Source organism: Apus apus, chromosome 1 (assembly GCF_020740795.1).
Source record: "Apus apus isolate bApuApu2 chromosome 1, bApuApu2.pri.cur, whole genome shotgun sequence".
Taxonomy (NCBI): Eukaryota; Metazoa; Chordata; class Aves; order Apodiformes; family Apodidae; genus Apus; species Apus apus.
The window spans coordinates 14093136-14118830 of record NC_067282.1 but is presented as its reverse complement, the minus strand read 5'-3'; the positions used below and the strand labels follow the sequence as shown (position 1 = coordinate 14118830).

The following is a 25695-nucleotide window of genomic DNA, read 5'->3' as shown; positions in this document are numbered from 1 at the left end:
GGTGGCCCTTCTGTGGACCCTTTCCAACAGGTCTGTGTCTTTCTTATGCTGAGGGCCCCAGAACTGTACACAATATTCCAGGTGGGGTCTCACCAGAGCAGAGTAGAGGGGCAGAATCCCCTCCCTGGCCCTGCTGGCCACACTTCTTTGGATGCAGCCCAGGATGCAGTTGCTCTCTGGGCTCCAGCACACACTGGTGGCTCATGTCGAGGTTCTCATCAACTAACACCCCCAAGTCCTTCTCCTCAGGACTGCTCTTGAGCCATTCTCCCCCCAGCCTGTATTTGTGCCTGGGGTTGTGCTGACCCAGGTGCAGGACCCTGCACTTGGCCTTGTTGAACTTGATGAGGCTAGCCTTGGCCCACCTCTCCAGCCTGTCAAGGTCCCGCTGGATGGCGTAATTTTACACATAAAACCAGAGAACCCAAAGGGATGTGAAGAATGGTGCATATTTTTTCAAATTTTGTGCTAGTATTTTAATTTTATTGTATATTATTTTTTTTCAGGCAATTTATCAATTTCTGCTGGCAGGTTTTGAATATGGATAAAGTAGGTGACAATATTGTCTCCAATGAGCATTAGTTTAAAAACAGATGAAGGAGTTAAGAAAGTGCTTGGGGAGAAGCATTTCACAAATGAGGTTAATTATCACATATGTCAGTAAGCAGGTTCAGATTATGAAAAAAAAAACAACAACAAAACAGCAGAATGAACAAGGAGTATAGAAAAAGCTAGAAAGGTACAGTTAAAATAAACTGAAGAGGAGCAAGAGTGAGAAGTTTCTCTGCTTTTAAAATATCTTCCTGAAATTGGTAGCTTTACAAGCTGAAGTGAAATTAATCTTTGAACATGCAGCTCCACTGTTATCAGAAGACTATTGCCTCAAGACCGTAATAGGACATCTCTTCATATCTAAGGCATAATTTAAATACATCTTTCGCCAGCATTGCTGGAGTGTTCTTTCTCCTTTAAAGATATCTTTCCCTAGCATTGCCAAAGTGTTTTTTCTTTTTTTCTTTCTTTTGCCAACAATACCCAACCAGGACTTTTTCTTGTCCCTCTGTGCAGTCTCCTACAGATGTGCCAGTTCTAACATGCAAGCCAGAATATGTTGTAAGTATTTAACTTATATAACTCTGGTACTCCGTTACTAAAGGCTGCTAAGTTTGGTTTACCTATAATTTCACAAGATTTAGGCAGTCTTTTACATGCTGCAGCAACCTACAGTGTTCACCTGTGCCCAGCTGGAGTCACAGCCCTCACATTTCCACAACTGAGGTTTTGCTGGAGCTCATGGGTGTGTCATTGTACGTGACAACCCTGCCTCTTTAGCCCTTGCCCTTTGCTCTGGGGATATGAGCTAGTGTCTGCCTTCCCTGATGACAAGAGATGGAGGCAGGCCGTCTTACATTAGTTTGTAACTTTTTTAGTAGGAGTAGGGTATGTGGTGCTTTTTAAAAAGAAAAAAATAGTTTAGTATGAGTGTTCTTAAATTTAAAAATTTATGAGTTTTCATCTAATCAGGTAACCATATGGTCTTGCACTAGTGAAATTGTTATTTTTAAAAATATTAGGACTAGATGACCTTTAAAAGCCTGGGTAGGTGGCTGCCTCAGAGGTGCTGGTGAAAGTGGTCATCCCACCAGGGCCCGGCAGGAGTAGACATGCATGGGGCAGGCTGGTTGAATTTGGTTATGAGCTAAGCTACAAATGGAACTGCTTACTTTGGAAACTGAGATGACAAAAGGTTCTCGGAGAACGTTCTGTAAAACATCTCATGATGAAACCTATGGAGAGGCAACGTAATTAATGATCATATGAGGCCTGTATTGGACAAATGGTGATCACAGAAAGGTACAGATAAGATTCCTCTTGAAGTTGTTCTGAGGCTTCATGTGTATCTGTAGAGCAAGTAGCAAAACAAGAATTAGGAGGCTTTATATGCTACATCAACCCAAACTATTATTTGGTTCTTTACTGATAGTGTCACTTCCCTGACTGCAGAAAACCTGAGAATGCAGCTCCACAATGTAGAAAGTGCCCAGTTATTCCAAATTAGGTATCTGAGGTTTTCTGCCTTTGTTTCAAGGTTGCCTGGTCCCAGCAGAGGTAAGCCTTAAAAGTAGCAAAGTGCTATTAAATGGGATTAAATGTATCTTACTGAAACCCCATGTAGTTGCATCTTGTGTTTTTTGTTTGTTTTTGTCTAAAGGTCAAGATACACTATGAAAAGTGTGTTTCATACATTGTTGTGTGTCCTGTTCAGAAGAGGGTAACTACTTCTAGAAAAACGTTCTGAGCTGTGTTGTCAAATGTTTTAAAGGACTTGAATTTCAACCAGGGATTAAAGAACACACAGGGAAGTTTTCCGCAGCTGTATTTTTTAATTACTCCTGTAGGTAGAGGGTCATAATCAGAATCATCAGTGTTCTTCTCTAGCTGTGACACATAGTTGTATCAGGTTTTGGAAAGGCAAGCAGGGTTGGATGTAGAGGATGATAGATGATAGTATAGAAAATCAGTGTTGCTGCAGGGGTTTCTGGACTGTTGCTGCAGCATCAAGAGTTCATGTCATTGAACTTTGACATTTCAACTCTGGAATTTGCTAATGAAGAATGGGCTGCACCAGAGCTAATCAATTCGTGGTTGGTGTATCTTTCTGATACATGGTACTCAGATGTTAGTGTCTTTTACAGCTGTTGTTTAGTTTCAGACATTGATATTTATTAGAAATGAACCTAAATCAAAATCAGCTGTCTGAACACTTGAGTTCTTTAAATGCTAAAGAAAAATTGTAACTCAGGACAGTTTCTAATCCTTACACTTTTTTGCACTAATCTCTTTAGTGGATGAAGTGATTTTACAAACATGAATCCATTAACTGTAAATTACTTCTATACTAAATGACATACCATGTCTATGTGATAGATTGTGGCTTTACTCAGAGAAGCAATGCAAATGTAATTTTGTCTCTTTTATGCAGACATACTTTTCTGTTGCCTAATTTAATAATCTTTATCCATACTCAAGTTCATGTAACACAATGCTCGTACAGAAATACATGTTTTTGAAGTGCATTATTGAAGCATGTACACATCTATGTGATACTTAAAAATATTGAAACTATTGGCCTAAATCCAAAGCTATTCTAAGTCCTTCCTCGAGCATGAGAAAAGAAACAGTCTTTCAAAGACATTTCTATACTTTTCTTTCTATGAGCCACCCAAAGGAAAGCTGTTCACCTCTCTGAGTAAGCTAAGCAGCCTCAAAACCCTAGAAAACATGCCACTGCAATGTGCTCTTTACTGCCATGTGGAGCAGAAGAGAATGTAACAGAAGCTGTTGGAATCTGCTATGGACTATGCAAACAGCTACAGATACAGGAATGCCTTCACTGAATCTGTCTATCCAGTGTAAAGGATTCAAAAAACTAACTAGTACCTCTCCTCAGTTCTACCTGTGGTTCAAGAAGACCTTTTGAGTTAAGCACCTGCATAAAGTTATATATCTGATTAAGTATGCATATGATTTTATATATAAAATATATGTAGGAAGGGTTACAGGCCTCACAGTATCCTGTCTCCAAAAGGGGCAAGGTCTAAAAAGGCTATGAGACTAGGGAAGACAAGAAGCCATGCTTTTCTAGCTTCTTGCAGTTTATTGCTCAGAGACTTGAGAAAATGTTTTTAACACCAGCAGTGGATTTCTGTTTGCTGGATTTGTCTAGTTGCCCCTTGAACCTATTGTCAACTTTTAGCACCTGTAGCACTGTGTGGCAGGTTCCACATACTAACTGCATAGTATAAAGGAGCACCTCCTTTTGCTTGCTTTGGACTAGTTACATGCTAATTCATTTACTGCTCTGTTTTCTTCAGTTTCCTTTGTAGGGAAGAGTTACAGGTTCTGGTTGTAGTTGTTCTTGAGGGGGGGAAAAAAAAAAAAGAGAACAGGCAGCATAAGTAATCGTCTCTCCCTCCAAGGACTATTTAAAAACATGCCTATATGTGGTCAAAATCAAAAAAGACATGACAGAAGGAAAATGCACACTGTAGAAGCACAACGTTGCATTGCCAGATAGTTTTAAACATATTATTCTGTCAGTTCATTGGCATAAACTCTCTAGAGGGAGGCTGTGTGTGGATGTATGTGTGTAAATGGGGCTCTGCTTTTTCTAGGACTCTCAACTGTTCTCTTAGATTCTCAGTAGAAGTTCTGTAGCTGCTCTATGATAACTCAAGAGATTTGAGCCAGAGACCTGTGCATGAGTGCTCCTGCAGGCAGGGCATCTGAGAGGGGGCCACAAGCATCTCTGTTTGTGAACTGTGGACAGTGAGTAGACAGAAAAACATTAAATGCTCAGAAAATATTGTGGCCTTTCTGAACCCATAGGTTTCACTAACTAGAGATGTAGTTGCTTTCAGGGTTTCATGCAGATCAGCTGAAGGACCACCGTTGCTGATTTAAATGTGAATAATATTCCCAGGTTCCGTTGATGTGGCTGTGACATAGGCAACCACAACAGAGCCTGGTAGAGAAAATCCACATGAAATTACATTGTTCTGCTTTTCGCCTGTCTTTTAGATCATCTGTATGTTCATCATCATAGACAGATCATCCATCCATCTATCTATCTATCTATCTATCTATCTATCTATCTATCTATCTATCTATCTATCTATCTATCCCTTTGATGCATGACTCCAAAGTGTTTGCTGAACAAAACCCTATTTTTTGCATCAGAGCCTATTCCAACTAATAGAGCTCACGATATAAATCTAGTGTGAATCACCAGGCAGGGTGGTGCAATGGACAGAGGGAGAGTGCAAGGAAACAACTGAAATCAAACTACGCAACATAGTAGATGGTCTTTGTGGCATGGACCAGTATTACTGTAGATTTTTGTTAAGCAGCATTCATCTGTAGATTCCCACATGCTTCAGGGTGACTTAACCACTGTCACCACAAGAATCAAATCTCCCTGTCTTCTCACTCCCTGCCACTGATTTCTGTTCTCAAACTACCTCCTTCCATGGGCCAGCACAAGTGTTTGCATCTGTATGGTAAACTGGGTTGGAGAGCTGGGCTTAGGGTAAGCATTTTTTATTTTTTTTCCCCAGAAATTTCAGTTTTCATTTAGATAAGCTCCTTGATTGGGATCAACCTCAAGATGTCCCAGTACTGATGTCAGAACAATAAATGACATGGTTTGAGAATAGCAATGAGCAGCCTAAGCAGAGCAGAGGGCTGGGAGTGTTTCTGCAAGAACGTACATGAAACAACATTCTGACCTAATTTACTAAGCAGTTAGCTAAACTGCTGTACCATATAAATTATGACTGTATTGGAACTAAACTTCAGTTGAATAGAAACCAGTTTTAATCCTTTTGAAGCTAAAAAAAATATGAATAGTATTTGTGCCTCCATCTCTATAGGATCAACATTTTGTGTCACCACTTTTGATTTGGAGACATGAAACACTGAACCTTGTATGCAATTTAAAATTTGAAAAACAGCTTCTATTTAGGAATCTTAAGAGTTTCCAAGAGGGGAGTACCAGATTAAGCTGTTTGTATATAATAGAAGTTTGCTTTGTTTGTATCCAGTTTTAGCATTGGTACAAGTATCCACGCTCTATTTTAAGTACTTTTATTTATAACCAGTGGAACACAGCACTAAAGCACATACTACATGGTAGCATAACATCCCAGAGATCTCTATGTGAAGAGGGTTTTGCTTTTATGTGAACTTATCACTTTGTTCCTAAAGAACTCTGAGAAAATAAAAAGGGCTATCTTGTTGACCTCTGCTACTTCCTTAGTAATGTAATAATGTTTTGTTTATAGAGGCATGTTTGTCACAGCCAGCCAGCTGTGTTTGTGTTACAGCCATTATATTGACTGTGATCATTCTAACTGGACAATGTTTCAGCTTCATTTCAAAAACCATGATCTGTTAGCTTTAGTGATTTAGTCTAGTGATTTAGATCAATTATAGTCTTATGATAGCAATAATTAATAATAGCAAGAAGTGACATTAGGAAAGTTATGGAAATTTCAGTGGTAGATCTAATATGAACTAGATAGACAATGGGCTCATACCTAGGTAAACAAATGTATCCTAAATTACCAGCTCGGATAGATTCAAACCTTGATTTTTAGATTGGAGATTGTAGTAGCTTATTAACACAGAAACCCTGGTGATAATTAATGGAAAGGAGAAGCTTGCTCAAGGCAGCCAGTCATCTAGCAATTGTTATCTGTAGTAGCTTCATAACAACAGCTACTGATAGTTACCTCATAATGAGGTAATGAGCACTGGTAACCCAACAGAGATGGAGAGCACGAATACTGCTTGCATAGCACATATTCTGTACAGTATTAATAACTCTGTAAAAGACTGCCTTGAACTGGACAGCAAGGGCTTGATCAGAAGAGTAAGAAGATTTCCAAAAGGGGAAATAGTTTTCAGAAGGAACCTCAGAGAGGACCATCCACTGCAGTGACAAAGTTAGACGCTGCCTGGTAACCGAGGAGTGAACAAGGCACAGGACATTCAGTTTTGCAAAACATGTCAGCTCAGCTAGATCTATACAAATTGTTTAAGCCACAACTCAGAAGGTATATAGACACCTCCAAAATCACAGACTGACTTACTTCATCTGAAAATGGCTATGCATAAGACTGTAGGAGTAGATAAAAAATCTAGCACATCCCTCAGAATATGCTGGAAGTGGGGTATCTCTATAAACAAATGGCAGTGAAGGCTGTGATGTACTTCAGGCTTTCCATGTAAGAAACACAAATCAATTAGTAAAATAGCCAGATGTTAAATTTATGCTAAATTCATAATTTATATTTAATTTGCCTCTATATTTTTTTCCAGTCTTGTACCTAAAATGCTAGCTTTAACCTGAAATATTAAGACTTTTACTTTGTTTTACTGTTGCTGAAACCAGTAAGCTTTTAATGGTCTGTCTCTAGAGGGACAGAGGTTGTAACAATATTATACAGTGGGCACCAGAAGGTGCTTCCCAAAAAAACATGTAAGGAACTTGGACCCATACGTTTTTATATTGAGAAGTCAGGTATACAGGAGAGTACTGGCGTGACCAAGTGCCAGGCTTAGTAACCAGTTCCCTCTAGTGGGCACACACTGGTAAGAAAGTCTGGAAAGAAACCCTTTCTAGCTTTAAAAAAACATCAGAGTAGCACATGGATCAAATAATCGGTGAAACCAGGCAATTACACTTAAAGAGTATTTAAAAGGTGAATGCATTCACCAGTTTTTTTACAGTTGAGGAAAAGCTGGTTTAGCAGCTGTGTATTAAATATAAAGGATCTAGTTTTGCAGATGTAGCTAAACACCATTCTGAACAAGATCAAGTACTGGAAAACAGCAATTCAGTTTTTCAATAATGACCCCAAAAATATACTTCAAGGTTTATATTTAAGGCTATTGTTAAAAGTTTTTGAAAGCCAGTGTGAAATTATGCATGTGCTCAGGTACAACAGGATTGTCAGACCTACAAAACCTACTTCCACTGTAGTCTTGTAAACCTTAAAATTACACTCATCTCCAAAGAAAAGGATGATAAAAATAAAACACAATCTTTTGACACTCCATACTAAGTAGTCTCAGCCCACTTGCTTAGTGTCATCTGTCCTGTCTTACTATCCTATGCTGTTGAATCTGCTCTCTTTTCTTTGCCTTGCAGATGTGGTATATAACAGGTACTGGTAAAGCAGTCTTTTCTATCCTTATTTATTCTTAGGAAAGAACTTCAGTCCCATTTGTCTGTTTAAAAGCTTCAAACAGTCAAGAGTTCTGCAACCTTTATTTGTTGTTTCTGATAAATCTCCTTTAACCAGACTTGCTTACAGTTTTCCAGGTTGCTTTTCATCCTTGGACCAGTTTTTTCCAGACACTTATTTTCTTAATAATTTCTCTAAACTTTTGTGTTTACTTGTCATTCCTGTTTTAGTGGTGGACAGCTGCTTCATCAGTAATAAGCCAACCATTTTATTGCTAGATTGAAAGACCAGGGTAAAAAGTAGGGAGAATGACAAATGAAATGAGGAGTCTGGGAAATGGTTATTTGCCCTGTGTTGTGTACTGTCTCTCCATCAACCATTAAATAGCTGCTGAACTACATCCACGGGAGAGAGAAAAGTCCTTTTCTATTCCCTGAAGAAAATGTTTGTCAGACCACCAACATTCCATGTTCACGTCAACAGATGTGGACTCTTCACCAAGCTGTGGACAAAGAAGTACTCTCTAAAAGTAAATTGTTTTTAACTGCTTCTGTACAAAAGCATTTGTACAACGTAATGAATATGGTTGGAGACAACACTTTTCAGCACTATGTAAACAAAAAGCTATGACAGTCCAGGTCTCAGAAGTGCCTCCAGGGCAGTCCCAGAAGACACATCAATTGCAACCATAATTTACAATAACAGTCTTAATGTTGACATATTTCATACTTGGTGTTACATGTGTATCTTCTGATAAAAAAAACCCAACATGGTTAGAAATACTCTCATTTGTACCTTCGAAATGCTGCAAAATTAAATACTTAAAGGGATGTTCATTATGGGCTTTTCTCACTTCTAATGCAGTTACTATTGGTTATTTAGAGATTTTATTTTAAATGTCCAGAGCTGGTTTTGAATTACTTAGATGAGCATTTTTTGTATTTTAGTACCAGCTTCTAAAGCTTATGGGGGAACCGTGGATCTTTATACAAAAGTGGATGTTGTTAAGGGGCCTTTCCTATTATCATTACGTAGATCAAAGAATGATAAAAGATCATTCCAGTTAGAAAACACCAGTAAAAGAAGCCATCTTACTACCTGTAAGAGGTGAATGTCTATCTTACACTGTATGAGCAGTGGCCCCACAAGCTCCCTGAGCTGTGCTCTGCTGACCTCAGACCTGTACACAGGAAGAGTCAGACACCATCCTGACTTGGTGTCCAGGCCTATGAAATGGGTCTTTATCAACACTCAACACTTTGCATACCTTCAGTTTGTACAGTCTGTAACTTCGATAATCAGGTGACAGCCAGATGCAAGTTGTTGGCCTCTGTCATTTGTTATGACTTTCCTGAGAGAGATGTGTCCTGTGAGAGCTGCATGCACATGCTTTGTAGCAGTAAGGGATGTGACTGATTGATGATGGAGAACTGCAGAAGAAGCATGAATACTGAATAACATGGTCTGAGAGGTTTGTATTCTATCAAGAGACAGGTATGTCCCTGTTAATGATTTGCAGCACCAAATTGTAGACAATGGAGCTAGGAGAGATATAGACGTCTTAGCCAATTCCCCTCCATCAAGGAAGAGTCAGCTGTCCCCTAGCCATTCCTACCACTGTTTATCTCAGCTGTTCTTCAAGATCTCTGGTGATGGAAAATCCAAGGGTTTTTTCAGATATTCGTTTCCAGCTGTTCACTGTCTTTACATTTAGAATTTTAACGTAATCTTCCTTTCTGCAGCCTATCACTTCTGGCCCTGTAGCATTGCATCACATAGAGGTTCACATCTAAACTGTCTAGACTGTCTAAGCAGTCTAAGCTCACATCCTATCTCTGATTGGGCTAAGTAGATGTAATTTATGCTTATACATTTCATTATAGAATTTATATGTATCATGACATAATTTCATAAAATACATGAATTGCAAGTTATATATTACATATAATACATTATATTGTTATATAACTTTTTTATCTATCTATCTATCTATCTATCTGTCTATCTATCTATCTATCTATCTATCTATGAGATAAAGAAGAGTAAAAGAACAGAGCTTCCAAATGAACTTGGAGACCTTATAGCAGCCTTTGAATACATAAAGGGGACCTACAGGAAAGATGAGGAGATAGGACAAGGGGTAATGGATCAAAACTGGAAGAGGGGAGATTTAGGTTAGATATTAGAAGGAAGTTCCTTAGTTTGAGGGTAGTGAGACACTGGAATAGGTTGCCCAGAGAGGTTGTGGAAGCCTTCTCCCTGGAGGTGTTCAAGGTCAGGTTGGATGAGGCTTTGTGCAACCTGGTCTAGTGTGAGGTGTCCCTGCTCATAGCAGGGAGATTGGATCCTGATGATCTTTAAGGTCCTTTCCAACCTTAACCATTCTATGATTCTATTATTCTATCTCTTTCCTTTGAAATATTTTGTCACTGCCAAGGTTTAGGGACTTTGGAACTGCAAATTGCCTTCCATTCCCAGACCTCAACAGAGACAAATTATTCCCTTTCTTTTACACCATTGCTTGAAACACCATTTGTCTTCCTTCAGTCTCATTCGAGGTTAAACACAGCGTACTTCACTTCCTGTCTTCTAGACCTCTGACCAGCTCTGTTATTCTCTTGGCTACATCCAGTTCATGTTCTCAAAGTGCAAATCCTGTGTCTCCACAACTTTGTGGAATATTATTTCATACCTACCCCTTCCAAACTAACTTAGGCCATTCTCATCTTTTAATGTGTGCTTCATTTTTCTTATTTAGGTGCAAAACCATTTACTTCTTGTTTTCAAATTGCTTAGTGTTTATTTCATATCACTTCTTGTCAGGTTTATTCAAAATGCTAACTTTGCTTTCCTCCCATTTTTGATTCCTCTCAGACTAACTTCCTATGCAAATGCAAAACATGGAGTTTCTATTCCATTACTCATCACCGTCAATGAATATATTAAATAATACTAGCTCTAAGTCAGATTTTCTGAGCAAATTGTCTTTATAAACTTGGATTGATAACTACAGTTTTCCAACCAACTGTGCTCCCTTTTCATAATATCATTCAGCCTCTTTCTTTGTTTTGCTTGTTAGAATACGATGTGTGACAGCAGCAAAAGCCTTAGTAAAGACTTGTAACATGTATGTGGGTCCTGCCTGGTTCACATGGCTTCTTACTCTATCACAGAAGGAATTTAGACTGTTACAAGATAATTTATTCTTGGGTGTTAGGTGCTGATGATTTTATTTGGTATTACTTCTCACCTGATTCCCTAGCTGATTGTTAATTATTAACAGTTTGCCAAGAGCATGTGAGAATGAAATTTGAAACTGACCGATTTAGTTTACTTTGGCTTATTTTTTTTCTTCTATTTATTTTTCTTTTTCTCTCTTTTTTTATTTAATAAAAGCATGCATATTTACATTGCTGACTATGCATGAGTACACCTTTATTTTCTCTTCTCAAGAACTACAGACATTATGTCTGATTTTGCATTAATATGCACAAGTAAGGGACTTGAGCGTGGTGTCTCTTATTAAAGCATAGTCATGAAGACAGAAGCATAATTGAATTTTCTGAGTTTATATGTCCTAGATTCCTAAGAAGTTGTATAGTTTTCTAAACAGAGTACTTATTAACAGAGTACTCTTACACAGTAAGAATAGAGCATAATAAACCCTTTTACATGAGTAAAGGAAAAAGAGGAGGAGGCTATCCTGTCGCTATGCAAGCTCCTTCAGCTTCTAGCAGCTATTGCAGGCTCTTCTAAAAAGCCTTTACTTTGGATTATAATGCTGTGGATGCTCACAGTTTTTTTCTCACACTGAAACTTTCCCAGCTTCACAACTCTTTGTAAAGAAAGTCTGTGTCCTCAAAGGGAGCTGGGAGTCAAAACTGGATCTTTCAGCACAGTTCTTTCAGTTCATAAATTGGGGACTCGCTGTCTGACACCTAATCAGGGAAAGTCAGCAAAGGCTGAGCCTCTCTGTATCATCCATAATGCCTAAATGATTTCTTGGATGTAAATGCACCACAGAGATAGCCAAAGATGTACGGTTTATTACAAAATGGTTACTAAACACTTTACTGCAAACACTGGCACATGGATTTACTGTATATTTTAGGAAGGTGTATTTGAGTGGGTTTTTGTTCCATGGGAGGTTTAACTGCAGGATGTAGCAGGAAATGGGATGAGCTTGATTTATCTCAGCAAAATAAAGGCTGAGAAGAGGATAAGATTGCCATGTGCTTGTGTGTTGCAGGTAACCATTGTCAGGGGAAAACACTGCTTAAATTGAAATACAATTCTGTTTCCTAAACAAAAACAAATAGATACAAATTGACTATTATTAAATTTAGTCTTAAAATTAGATGAATGTTTCTAATTGGTAGATAAATCAAATTCTGGATTAGTCTTTCAGTGTGATTAGTGAGAGAAAATAAAATTTCAGCAAGACAGCCATTTCCTTTAAGACAGAGCCTGATATTTTAATGGGACTAGTTTGAGATGGTATCTGAATTTATAAGGGACTTGACTCCTGTATTGTTTGGTGGTCTACATTCCTACTAAATTACATACATTAAAGGAGGCCATAATCTCACCTAATATTTTAAACAATGGCAAAATTTATATGCTCCACATAAAATTTATTCTATCCTAAAGTAAATATTAAAGGCAGACAGGAGAATTGTGTCTCCTTTATCTACAGAGTAGGTCAAGATGCCTAGTTTATCCTAGAATCCTGCTGTTCCTATGTTAGAAGGGAGAGGAGTGGAATAGCACCTTATATAATTCCCCAAATCAACCTTATTATGCTTGAAGTGGAAAATACAGTAGAGACTGCTTTGACCTCTGCTGCTCTCTTCCATTTAATGTCCTATTTTGTAGAACTCCTTCCTGTAATACGGTATCCAAAATGGTAACAGTATCCAGGCTTGACCATGATGGCTTTTAGATAATAAGTAGTAAAAAGTACAGTCATTTAGACTGCATTTCCCCTGAAGTGCATTAATAATCTGTAGCAACCAACAGCAATTCAGTAGTCTGGGAAGGCTGAGATTTCAAGTGGCTTTAAGACTTATGTGGCCAGAATCTGTGACAATAGGTGCTAACATGGGCATCTTTTTGATAAAAAATAGGCTGAAAAGACCTTAGTAACGGTGAAATAAATGTAAGAACATCAGAACATAACAGGACTGAACATACTTTTCTGGATCATCAAATACCTTTCTCAGCTCTTGGAGGCAATCAACTATCTTATACTCTTCTTATCAAGCTCCTGAATTAATATTTACTGGGTGTATCTAATTAAGCGGAAATAATAAAGGAGAACAGTTTGCTTTCTCTTTTACAATTTACTATATTTATAGTTTTGAGTTGCAAGAACCCATTTTAACTACAAACCCTTAACTCTAATTAACTTTAATTTTAAATTGGCAAAACAGAAGATTTATTTAATACATATAAAATACATTGAAGCAGGGAAAAAGGTTTCCGCTGAGATTCTAGAGCTCTGCATCAGAAATGTGTCAGGCAAACAATGCAAAAGGCTTCTTTTTCTTTCTGTAATAAGTTCTACTCCAGACGACGAGCTACCACCTAGGGAATGGATGTACCTAATCTCCCATTTAAGCAACGAGTTTTTCTAAATACAGGCAAGGAGAGAGGAAATGCTACTGGACAAGCAAGCTAATTCTAAGTGTTCTTCACTAGCAATGATTACTCTTTGTTTTGATAAATTCTACTGAATGTATTTCTGGAATAAAAATATTTTCTATTCTATTATTATTAGTTTCTGTTATTTGAAAAATCAAAGAGAAATTGTTTAATGAACTGAAGTTTTGGCCCGTTAACTGAAGTTGTTAACATCTCAGGAAAAAATAATGAACCTGAAATGAAAGTGAAACCTGATCCTGTTGGAGGATTTGTTTCCTTGTATAAAGATCAAATGCTAGCAAAATAATTTTATACTGGGTTAGTTTTGCAGGGTGCATGAAGGTATGTATTTTAAATAAATTATATTGTTATTGTCTAAGTGAAATCTGAATCTACATTGAATAAATCTTTTTTTTTTCAAGGAGCTTTAAAAAATTATGATATTTTTATGGGATCAATATTCTGTCTGTTTAAATAATTCCAGTGGAAATTATTTAAATGATGTTTAGCAACAGATGGTTGCTGCATGTTGTGTAGGAGAGAGATTTAAGTCGCTTAAAGAATCATCATCAAAGATATTAGCAAAAGTGATTTTAATGTGAATATGTGGAAGCATGACTTAACAGAGATCAACATCAATGTTCACTCTATTATGTACTATATGAAATAAATTAGAGATTGTTGGAAATTAAGTCAAAATCAGGCTGGAGTCACAGGGGTCAGGGAAAAAGGATAAGGGAGGCCACCCCTCTGAGTCACGAGGTTCAGAGTGGACCCCCTTGCTTTCTAAACTCCTCAGAGAGGAGTCTGGGTGTGGCTGGATCCAGACTTAGTCTCAGATTTGGTCAATGGTTTATGTCTAAAGGAATTAGGAACAGGGTTTTCAGTGATAGTGATTCAACATGTGATTAAGGGTCCTATGTAACTTTGGAGGAGCAGCAATTTAACAGTATTACAATAAATGACATGTTTAGGCTTTATGATTTTCTAGCAAAATGTAATCTGTGAATAATCAAGCTGTTACCATCAACACAGCCACTCAGCTAAAGGTTCATCAAAGTTTCCTAAATCAAATCACATGCTCACACACACACACACACACACACACACACACACACACACACACACACATGGATATAGAGGTTAACCTATGATTTAAACTTTGTGAAATACAAATGTAGTGAATTACTCACTCATTCCTTTGCTGGCATCTACCAGCAAATGATCTCTGAATCCATCAGCATCTATCAGTGGATGATCTCTGAACCTTGTGAAATCCACCCCAAGTGGGGTCCCAGCTCAGGAGGAGATACTGGGTCACAGCCCACTGTGATCCTGGAAAGCTCGAAGGGCCTCACTTGACCTTGCTATTCAGAGGGTCACCAAATGAATGACTTTGGTCACTGCTTTTTCATTATGGCCATAATTCATGTCAGGTGATTTTAGCACCTTTCAGAGTCGGCTACGATCCAGGCAGGAGGAGTTTCAAGTACCTTTCCCAGACAGCAGGATTTTCAGGTGTGGTTAGAGAGTGCATAGTTGTCCCCAGCTCACTGTTCTTGTACCCAGGACAAGAAGGTACCATATTGTCTCAACTCACTGCATCAGTAGGCAAGATCAGAAGGTGCCAGATTGTCCAGCCACTGCACTTGTAATTAATACAACAAGAACACAACGTTGGCTGGTCCTGACATTGCAGCGTGGCCCAGGGGCAGGTCTGCACTACCACACTGCACAGATCATGAGGAAAGTAGTTCAGGAAAGACATAGAATTTGGCAGCATGCTGCTAAATAATAGAGTTTCTGCATTTCAGATTGTTGTGCTACTGCAATTCAATAGTAGTTTATTCAAAACTTGTAAGCCACTGGAGAGCTTAGAAAGCTGGAAAACCTCATTTCTATGAGTAATAATTCCCACAGTCACTATGCACTTTAAAAGGTAATTCTTCACGCCACTGAAGACCTTTGAGGTCTGAAGATAGCCCTTACCAGTGAAAACTGAGGAAAAGAAAGCATTAAATACCTCAGCCTCACCTGTGTCCTTGGTCACTAGGTCCACATGAATTTCCGTAGTCTTCCTTTTGCTTTTCATGTACTTTCTGAAGACATTTTTTTGCTGGGCTGACATAATTTTCTACTAACTCCATCTGAACTTTAGTTTTCCTAACTCCATATTTTTTTGCATGCATATGTGATTGTCTCAGTGTTTCTGCCAAAAGTGAGAATCAGAAGGATAAGGATGTGTTACTAAGAGTTGAGCAGATGTGGGGAATTTAGGCTGTCTATCTGAGGCTAACAGAAACATAACATAGCTAATGTTGTGTTAATGATGCTAACCATCCTATTTGCAGTACATTCTACAAAGAGACGGAGTTCCTGCTCTGAATTCTGATCTCATGGTGTTTGTTTGCTTTTATTGCCTGTAAGATTTGGAGAGATGAACCTCATAAAACTGAACTTTGTCTTTGTGAACACTTCCCATGTGATGCAAGAGATGCAGCACAGATTTTTGGATAGTAGCTCCAGGAGGAGCTTTCACATGCACAGTTGCAGCATGTGTGGCATGAATGGGTAAGACACCAACAGCAGATATTTGTTAAAACATGGTGGTTTGTGTCTTTAGGAAGAATTGGGGTGGAATAAGGTAGATGGAGCGTGGCTGCTATGGGGATTTCTAAGGTGAGATACTGCAGAGACTTTTCTGGGAAGATGGTCACTGCATCTTAAAGTTTGAAGAGGCCACGGAGAGAGAAATTGCAGTAGCCATGACCAGAGTTAGTAGCAGTACAAATAAGCAGCTGATATGCTGACATATGCTTATGTTAATTCAAATCTTTCAAACTCTTTGCTAAATGTAAGAAGTAGATTAAAGATCGGTATGTGATTTACACTGGTTACTTTACTCTTTGCCTGCTACTGCTGCTGGTTCCTCCTTCTTGCCCTTGAAGACTGGAGTGGTATTGGCTTTCCTCCAGTCCTCAGGCAGCTCTCCTGTTCTCCATGACCTTTCAAAGATGATGGAGAGTGGCCCAGCAATAACATCTGCCAGCTCTCTCAGCACCTGCTGGTGCATCCCATCAGGGCCCATGGACTTACAGATGTCCAATTTGGCCAAATGGTCTCTTATTGAGCAAAGAACTGTGAAAGGGGCTTAATACTGCATAGTTTCAGAACTGATCAGGATATAATAGAATTTTTACTTTAAAATTTCATTAACTGGACTAGGAACTGGAACTTATGTGACGTGTGATTTAACCTGCTTTAGAACATCTGTCTATTGCATTTCAGAGGTGGTTGTCTGACTCCGTAGCAAACACTGAGAAGTACCATTTGTTTTAGTAATAAAACTTGCATTTTGTCACTGTGATAGTGCTTACGTTTGACATAAAAAATTCAGAAAGAAACTGAGGAACTGATGATCCAAAAAAGTCTGACTGTAACAGTTTATTCAAGAGCTAAATCACGCAATGGCATCTCAGATAGAGGTGGGTGTTTTCAGCTTTTGCTATGCAAACTTCTTAGCCCTGCGGACTCTGAGCAGCTTCTACTGTGAAAGAAGTAGGAAAATGAAACACAAGTCAAATATAAGTCAAATAAGCAATCAATATCAAAGCAATCTAAATGACGCAAGTGCCACTATAACTGCATGCAACTGTTACATAAAATAAGTAATTACTCGATTTTTTGTAACAATTTTTTTCCCCAAATTGTTAGTAGAGAAAGGTTACCCCTTGTTTCAGACAACACAAAATATTTCAATGCCAGCAGGGCAACCTTTAGTTCTATATAAAGTGGATATGCCCATGGATAAAACAGAACTAATAATGTCTCTATTTCCACACAGCCGAGGCAATGAGAATAGACTGGTGCTACGACGCCAGACCATTCTGCGGGAGAAGGGGAGGAGGCAGGCCAGTCGAGGGCCTGCCTACATGTTTAATGACCACTCCACAAGTCTTTCTCTCGAGGAGGAGCGCTTCTTGGATGCAGCAGAATATGGAAATATTCCCGTGATTCGCAAAATGCTGGAAGAATGTCCCTCCCTCAATGTGAACTGTGTGGACTACATGGGGCAGAACGCCTTGCAGCTGGCAGTTGCCAATGAGCACCTGGAGATCACAGAACTTCTGCTGAAGAAGGAGAACCTGTCTCGGGTTGGGGATGCCTTGCTTCTGGCTATTAGCAAAGGTTATGTTCGGATAGTGGAAGCCATCCTAAACCACCCTGCGTTTGCTGAAGGCAAGAGGCTTACATTGAGTCCTAGCCAGTCAGAGCTCCAGCACGATGACTTCTATGCCTACGATGAAGATGGCACACGGTTTTCCCATGATGTTACACCCATCATTCTGGCTGCCCACTGCCATGAGTATGAGATCGTCCACACTCTGCTGAGAAAAGGGGCTCGGATCGATAGGCCACATGATTATTTCTGCAAGTGCAGTGAATGCAATCAGAAACAAAAGCATGACTCTTTCAGCCATTCTAGATCCAGAATCAATGCCTACAAAGGTCTGGCCAGCCCTGCTTATCTGTCTTTGTCCAGTGAAGACCCTGTAATGACTGCCTTAGAGCTCAGCAATGAGCTGGCTGTGCTTGCCAACATTGAAAAAGAGTTTAAGGTGAGTAGAGGGATACTGATTCTTACAGACACAGAACTGCAAAGTTCAGTCAAAGGTCTTTCTCCCATTCCTTGAACAGTAAGAGATCAGCATCATCTTCATAAATCAGCAGGATAATGTGGGAAAATATATAATTGTTTAATGAATGGAAGATTTAAATTTTTGGGAATATCTTACTGCTCTGTACTGATTCTAGTTCATGCTACTTCTGTAGAATGTGTCAATGAACTCATTTTACACTTCCTATCAGGAAGGGTAGTAAAGGAGGCCCTTCATACCTGAGGGTGAAGCTGGCTTAGTGGAGAGTAAAGTGGTACAGTTCTATCACTTGTGCAAGACAAATTGTACAATTCTGTTAAATCCCCATGCATTCTCATTATTTTCTTGCAGTTGGACTGAAAGCTTTCTCACTCCTTGCAGTGTTTTGCATTTGTTCATAGAAAAGACTCTAAATAATGTCCTTTTCCTTTTTAATTTTGTGCTCCTTTTCTCTGATACATCTATTAACCTCTTCCTCTTTTCTACTTACTTGTACTTAGTTATATGTGACCTCTGTGAAGTTAAAAGCATTTCTCAGTGCAATATAGAATTGTTAATGTTTCACAAATGCAGGATTTTGAAAAAAAAACACCAAATAGTTGAGACCCAGAGATTCAAGGCCCCTTAGATCCTTGTGGGGTTTTTTTGTGGTTTTTGTTGTTGTTTTGGTTTGTTGTTGTTGTTTTGGTTTGTTTTGTTTTTGTTATGTAGCTACAGTGGTGCACAACCTACAAAATTATTTATCAGAGTTTGTGTTAAGACAGTAAGAATGTAAGCTTTTTTTCCCTCAGTAAATGCAAAGTCAGGGCTTGTGGAAGCATTGGCAGTGTTAATTATGACTTAGGTTAGCTAAAATCACTTGGACTGGATTTACCTCATGACACCTTCTTAAAAGCAGTTGCTAGTATATGATGCTACTGTGACAGAGCAAGATATGTAGACTTCACTGGCAGGATGTCAACACCCCTCCAAAGCAGTATGGGAGTAATTTCCAATGTTGTATTAGGAAGAGTTTAAAATTTCCATGATCAATATTTAAAATTAATCTTCTCAGCCGTGTCACAGTTTGCAAGGCCATAAACCCTTCTCTGCTCAGCCAATCTGAGCTAAAATCTTGCAATTCTGTATTAATTAATTAATTAATCTCTCCTAACTGTTGCTCATACATATATCTTTGTGGCACCAATCTGTAAGAAGCTGAAATATTTTTTGCAGACAGAAAATATGGAGGAATAATGTGCAAGGGGATTTTAGAAACAGCAGCTAAACAGCTAGAATAGGAACAGAGGAGAATTTTTATTTTATATGAAAAAGACAAAATGCTGGGAAGTGCATTTCAGCTTAATGCAGAGAGTGAAATTCTGACCCATGAGGTCCTTGGCAGAAATCCTTAGGACCTCAGTGAACTGAGATTTCATGGACTGCTTTCATGTACTGTTCAGAAGAGAGTATTTAAACCACATAATCTTGTTTCTTTCTTTTTAGCAGCTACTGAAGATGTGGACAAAAAGACTTGATGAACTTACAGGGGAGTAAACTTAGAACAAAAAAAAACATTTTTGTACAACAAAAATGCAGCCTGTTAAGTTCACAGCTCTGTTGAGATAAATATCATGTCTGATTTGTAGGGACTGTATAGCTCCATTTACCACTGTTAGAGCAACACAAGCTGAAATTACTATAAAGATAAATAAAATAATCTTGAACAGACAGCAAGATGTGTCCTTGAAATGGATGCTGCAGTTCATGACCAGCGAGATGAACAGGGAGCACAGTATTTGTCCCTGGTGCCACCAGGACAGGCAGTAGAGCACACAGGTGAGACAAGGTGGACTGGTTCAGACAGCAAGCGACTGCAGCCTGCCCTGAAGTGCCATGAGGAGGTCCTTGCTCGATGTGACCTGGCTCATCCCTGAGTGACTTTTGATTCTTTAGTTCCCCTTTTGTCCTGGTTGCCTTCTCTAAAACAAGAGCTCCACTTCTAGTGTAGTGTTATATAAATAATTGTACTTGTAATATTAATTTTGAGGTACTGTCCCTCAGCAGAAGCCGGAGGCTGGACAAGTGGCAGAGCAGCTCCGTATTGTGGGGCACTAATGCACCAAGCTCTGCTGGGGACATTACATACTCTTTAAAGTGGAGTGAGGATGAACAGGAACAATAAGGAGCAGGAGCACCAGGCCACGCAGAAATTTACCTCTCCTTTAATTTAAGGTTTCATGAGGAGCAGGTGATTGGCAACTTAAGGTCTTTGGGGAATGTTTTTGTAGGTACTAGAATCGTGCTAGTTCTGAATAAATATTAAAGACCATGGAGTACATTTATACAGGTATTGACAAGAGTTAACATTTACACTATTGATAAGTGGTAACATTTACAACATCTAGACAGGCTGGGGAATTGACTGAGAAACACCTGGCTTGGGTTCAGTGCAGGCAGTACAAACACTGGCTGTTCAAGTTGCAGGAAATTAACACTGTCATCTTCACGGGTCTGGGCTTGTTTGTGCTCCTGCAAGCTCATCTCCCTCCTCCAGCAATTTACCTAAAATGTGTTACCCTTACTTTACATCAGGAGTTTGCTACAAAATGGATGGTGTAGTCCAGTAAAAATGTGGTTTTCGTAAAAATGTGTTACACTTGTTAGTGTATTCAAAACTAGTATGTTTTTAGTGCATAGATTAGCTGGACATGATGAATCTTCAGCTCCACCTAGGGTTTACTCGAGCCATTTAAAGTATTTGAAAAATTACCTAAATGAACATTGAACTTTCTGGTACCATGCTGATTTAAAAGTCTCATATTTTATAGTGCCAATTGTTTCAGGAGAGCCATAATGAGCAGAAACCACTGTTCTCTGGAATAAACTTTCTTTGCTTTGAACCTCTCTGTTGGTGTCATCTAGCATTACATGCCTACTGCATCTGGCTGCAAATACTGTTTTTACAAGTGTTTTGGAGGATCATTCTTTAGTAGGAGTAACAACAGAAAAAAGTGGGAGATGACTTCTGAGGGAAGACTAACTGGACAGATGTGCCAAGCTCAGCATAGGAATATTTCTGTACCAAGAGAACAGCTAAATCAGGTTTCCTGAATAATTCTGAGATCTTTAGGCTTTTCTGACCACCATTTAATTCAGCTTTGTTGTTACATAGTTAAAGTGTGCAGCTTTACAAAATTTGATATTATGTAGGATATTTCTATTTGGGGGGATTGTACTTGAATTTTCTGTCTTATTGTTTGCCAACCCTAGAGCTAATATCTCTACTATGTCCAAATGGATGTAGATTATATCTGACAAATATTGTCCTGCAGAGATATGGCCTGGAGTTTTCGAAGGGACAGCTGTGGCTCAGTGCTGTTCAAAATGGACAAGATTTGTATTTAGTATGAGGTTCACTGCAGCTGTAATGGCAACAGTCTGTTTTATTGTTTAATGGGATGGAATGGAAAGTGTATTTTTAAATTAAATGTAGTTATATTACTGTTTGCTGTAAATTAATACTGCTAATGTCATCTGAGTTTGCTTTTCTGATGAGAAGCAAAATTCAATTTATTATCTCAAAGTCTGATTTTCTAGTGTTTTTTTGGGGGGTTGGTTTTGTTTGTTTGTTTGTTTTATTATTATTATTATTTATTTCTACAACCCTCCTTACAGAAATCAGATCCCAGTCTTTATTACGGGTACTGTTAGGTCTCATTAAAAAAGGTAACATCATCTTTAAGAGAACTGAGGCAGTGAAGGAATAAGGACTTCTTTTGTAAGGGGAATAATGTGTTTATCTACCTACTGTGATAGCTAAATCCAACATGTAACTTCCACTTTCATTCTCAAGGCACTTAGAAATCCTAAATCCTTGTATAGCAGTACCCATGTTCCTGTTCTTGCCCTCTTACAGTTCACTAAGCAGGGCCAGGGTGTGCTCTGGAGCTCTGCTCCATCTCATCTGCGGGGCTCAGTGTCAGCCCGTGTCCTGAGAGCATTTCCATTCTGGGCAGTCTGGGGAACAGCAGGAACCTGTGACTGGTCACAGGAGGCTGCACAGAGAAGGCCTCTTTCTTCTGGTAGAAACAGCTGTGGTGATGCCCTCTTTGCCATGTTTCCTGCTTACATGATCAGAGGTAAGGAAAATCATGGTTAGCTGAGGTTTGCAGAGTGACTGTGGCCTGCTTGCTCTCTTACCCACACACCAAGATAGTCTGTGGCTGCTCGTTCCACAAAGAGCAGGTGACCACTTTCAGCAGCAGACACTGACACTCCCACCCCTCCTGTCATCCCTCTGTGACCAGCATCTTCTTCCCCCAGTTCCTCATCCCCCACAGCACTCATCTCAAATCATCACCTTCCTTTTGCAGGGAAGGAGCAGCCAGTGCTACCCCCTCATCCTTGGTGTGGCAAAATTAGTTTTTCCTAAACTGCTGAGGAGCTCTAAACCATCATTGTCACATGTGTAAAATAAACCACACACGTGCTTTATTGAAGAATTAAGGGCTTATTCTTTTTACAGCCTCCATCTGTAATTTGCTAACTACCTTATCAAGTCTCCCAGGACTGCTTTTTTAAATTCAGTAAGTTTGCAGTAAAGGAGAGCTCATGGAATTATCCACGTGCCTTTGGACATTGTCAAAAATAAGTTAAGCCAAACAAATTACCATGTTCCCTTGGCTCACATTAATGGTAAGAGACATGTGAGACTCTAGGAAAGGGGGAAATTTCTGTGCATGTAACAGAGAGACACTGAGATGGTGAGAAATGCTTATTAATAATTTTTACTGTCACTACACATTTAAGTGGGCCAAGGAGACAAGGACCAAAAGGCAGCCCAGGCAGGAATCTCTGCAAGTTAACACACTTGATTTGTTTGAAACAAAATTCCCCACCAGAGCTACCTGCCCTGTGTTCAGACCCTGACAAATCTTCCTGTAGCATTTCAAGACTTATCATCCCATCTGTCCTCCATAACCTTCCCTAAGAGGACAAATTCCTTTCACAAGGGAATATGTCTCAAGACAGGAAACTCAGCTGGAGCAGGGGCCTGTGTTGGCTGCAGCTGCCCCCCTGTGTTGGAGCTGTCCTGAGCAGCTGCTGGGGTGCAGGCACGGATGCTGGGCACTGCTCGGGTCCCCTCAGCTCCTGTGCTGTAACCTGACCACTGATCACTGATCAGCTACCACCACTGATCACAGCTGTGGCACTATTTCACAGGAGGGGAAGCTGTTCTATTGCACTTGCAAATAAAGAAGCAAACTGGTGGAGTTTATGGTTTAATTTAGTGGGTGCTAATATGCATTGTGATACCCTGTACAAACCTAAATCAGAAGGGATAATTCTGCAGTGTGAATGGGGGTATCTGCCTATTTATGAAAGCACCCATTCAGTACTCATTTTGGTGAATACATTCAGAAAAAAAAAAATTCTTCATTAGCATAAATTATCATATATGATTTTTGCTTTGAGGCTACCCAAAGGCATTGAACTTCACTGTGGAGTTGTGGTCTTCTCACATATGGTTTCAAAAATCCATGTCCTCTCTCAGTCATCAGAGCTGGAAAATACTGATGAAGAGTGTGTGTTAGTGTGCATGTAGATGTATGTATCTCCTACCAGAAAATATGCACATACCAATACATTACAAATATATTACAATATTTTTAAATAATTATTTATGAAAGTAAAATAGTTTTGTTTCTAAAGTTATTGAAAAATATTCCTCTTTTCTTTTGATGTTCAAGGGTCAGATATTAGTTTGTAATAGTTCATGGCACCTAATCACACAAGGGTGCATAGGCTGACTCAGTGTTTTTCCTTTGTGAATCTCAAATGGCTACTTTCACTTAAATTTTGAGGTGGACATTTCTGTATTGAAGTGATTGAACACTGACTCTTCTCTTAGCTACTGCTACCAAAATGAAAGCCGAAGAGAAGGTGATGTATTACTCTCATAAAATGTCTTTCTGTAGTGCCAAGAAGTTAGGATTTTGGTTAATCTCTATTCTTGTTCTTCTGAAAAAAGGGAAAATAAATAATACAATAATAAAATGTAGACCATGTCACAAAATGGTTAGTTTTAGTATTTAGCTTCTATTGTCTTTGTAGAGAAATAACATTAAAGCTCATTTCTCTTTTATGACAGATCTGAGCTATCTTGCTTACATTACATTATTAAAAAAATAAATCACTAGCACTTTTATGTAGACATACGATAATGTCTATAACTATTTGTCTATGAATGTTTGCATCCATCTAAGTAAACTGAAATATAAAACTTGGATGCAATCCTTTAATATATTCAAGTAATAAACTGATATTGTGGTGTTGTGGGTAATAAAGCACAAACATGCACAAAGTACACCCTTGGCAAATAAATTAGGGTATTCTGTATACTCAAAATAATGGTTTCTCTTCCAGGGTCTGCATTAGATGGCAGTTAGTATGAAGGAAATAATTAAAAAGAGGGGAAAAAGCAAAGAGTGGGAGAAGGGGGAATGCTATGAAGAATAGACCAGAGGGAGGGAAATATGTCACTGTAAACAAAGCATTCATGGAAAGTTACTCTGAACATGAAGTAGGGGCTACATGAGCAGTCCTGTATGGTGTGGGGTGATTTTTATTTTTATTTCCTATTATTTTATTTGGGAAAAATTCTACATTAATTTCATATTTCTAAGACTTACTAAAGTTAGCAAAGATCACAAAAATATCAGGACTTGTTGATGTGTGTATGCATAAATCTCTTGTGATCTAGGCTGGGGCAATATATCTGTACACATTTTTAAGCTTTATTTATACATCTACATCCATCTAACTCCCTATCTCTTTAGCTACGTTTATCTTCTATGACCCAGACACATGTGCAAGGAGTGGTTAACAAAATGTGGATTGCAATGTTCAAAATTTCTACTTTGACTTATGCCTTTTGGGAAACAGTGACTGAGAAGAATACTTGGCAGCTGAAGCAATAAGCAACTGAACCTGCAGGTGTAGAACAACATTTTGTCTCACACACTGAAGCCTGTCTTGAGATATTTGAACTAGAGAAGCTAGAGATGTAGTATCACCATGCTATTTGTAGCAATTGCTGAGGCTATTGTTGGAAAACAGCAATCAAATCATGTGTTTGCAAGCTAAAAGAGATGTTGGGAGTTGAGAGAGATAAGATTTAAAAGAATAATTCAAGGCCTAAGAAGATTCACTATATTTATGTAAATCTCAAGAAGTTTGGAAACTTGTTTCGATGTGCTCTCTGTAGGATATTCATCTTGCCCAGTTGTTTTCTTCAGTGCAACTGTAGATCTCTGTAGTGCAACCTTCTACGTCTGAGCTAGTTTACTGGACTTCCGAGGCAGTCAGTGAACAGGAAAATAATTTCCTATGTGCTATTCATGTCAGCTTGAAACAGTCAGTAGAATACATCAAGCAATAATTATTAAAGTATTTATAAAAGTATTTACTTAAAAACTTTTATAAATATTAAAAATATTCATAAAAATAGTATGTTTTGGGTTTTTTTTTGCTTTTATTTGCATCTAAAGCAAGTCTAGAGAAGTTAAAGTTGATGTAGAAGTTGATAATGTAGATGTTCAAGGTAACCATGGTGAGAGAAATCCTACTCCTTGTGAACAGTCAGGGGAAATAGATGCCTG

General features: G+C 38.7%; 1 protein-coding gene across 1 annotated transcript in view; it reads left to right on the top strand.

Annotated features, from left to right (window-relative positions):
- TRPC6 (transient receptor potential cation channel subfamily C member 6) overlaps positions 1-25695 on the top strand; it is a 91628-nt gene that overhangs the window by 36394 nt on the left and 29539 nt on the right. The window contains exon 2 of the mRNA XM_051609122.1: positions 17239-18013. Coding sequence (XP_051465082.1) covers positions 17327-18013 — 687 coding nt within the window. The 5' untranslated portion in view covers positions 17239-17326. The remainder of the gene's footprint in view (positions 1-17238; positions 18014-25695) is intronic.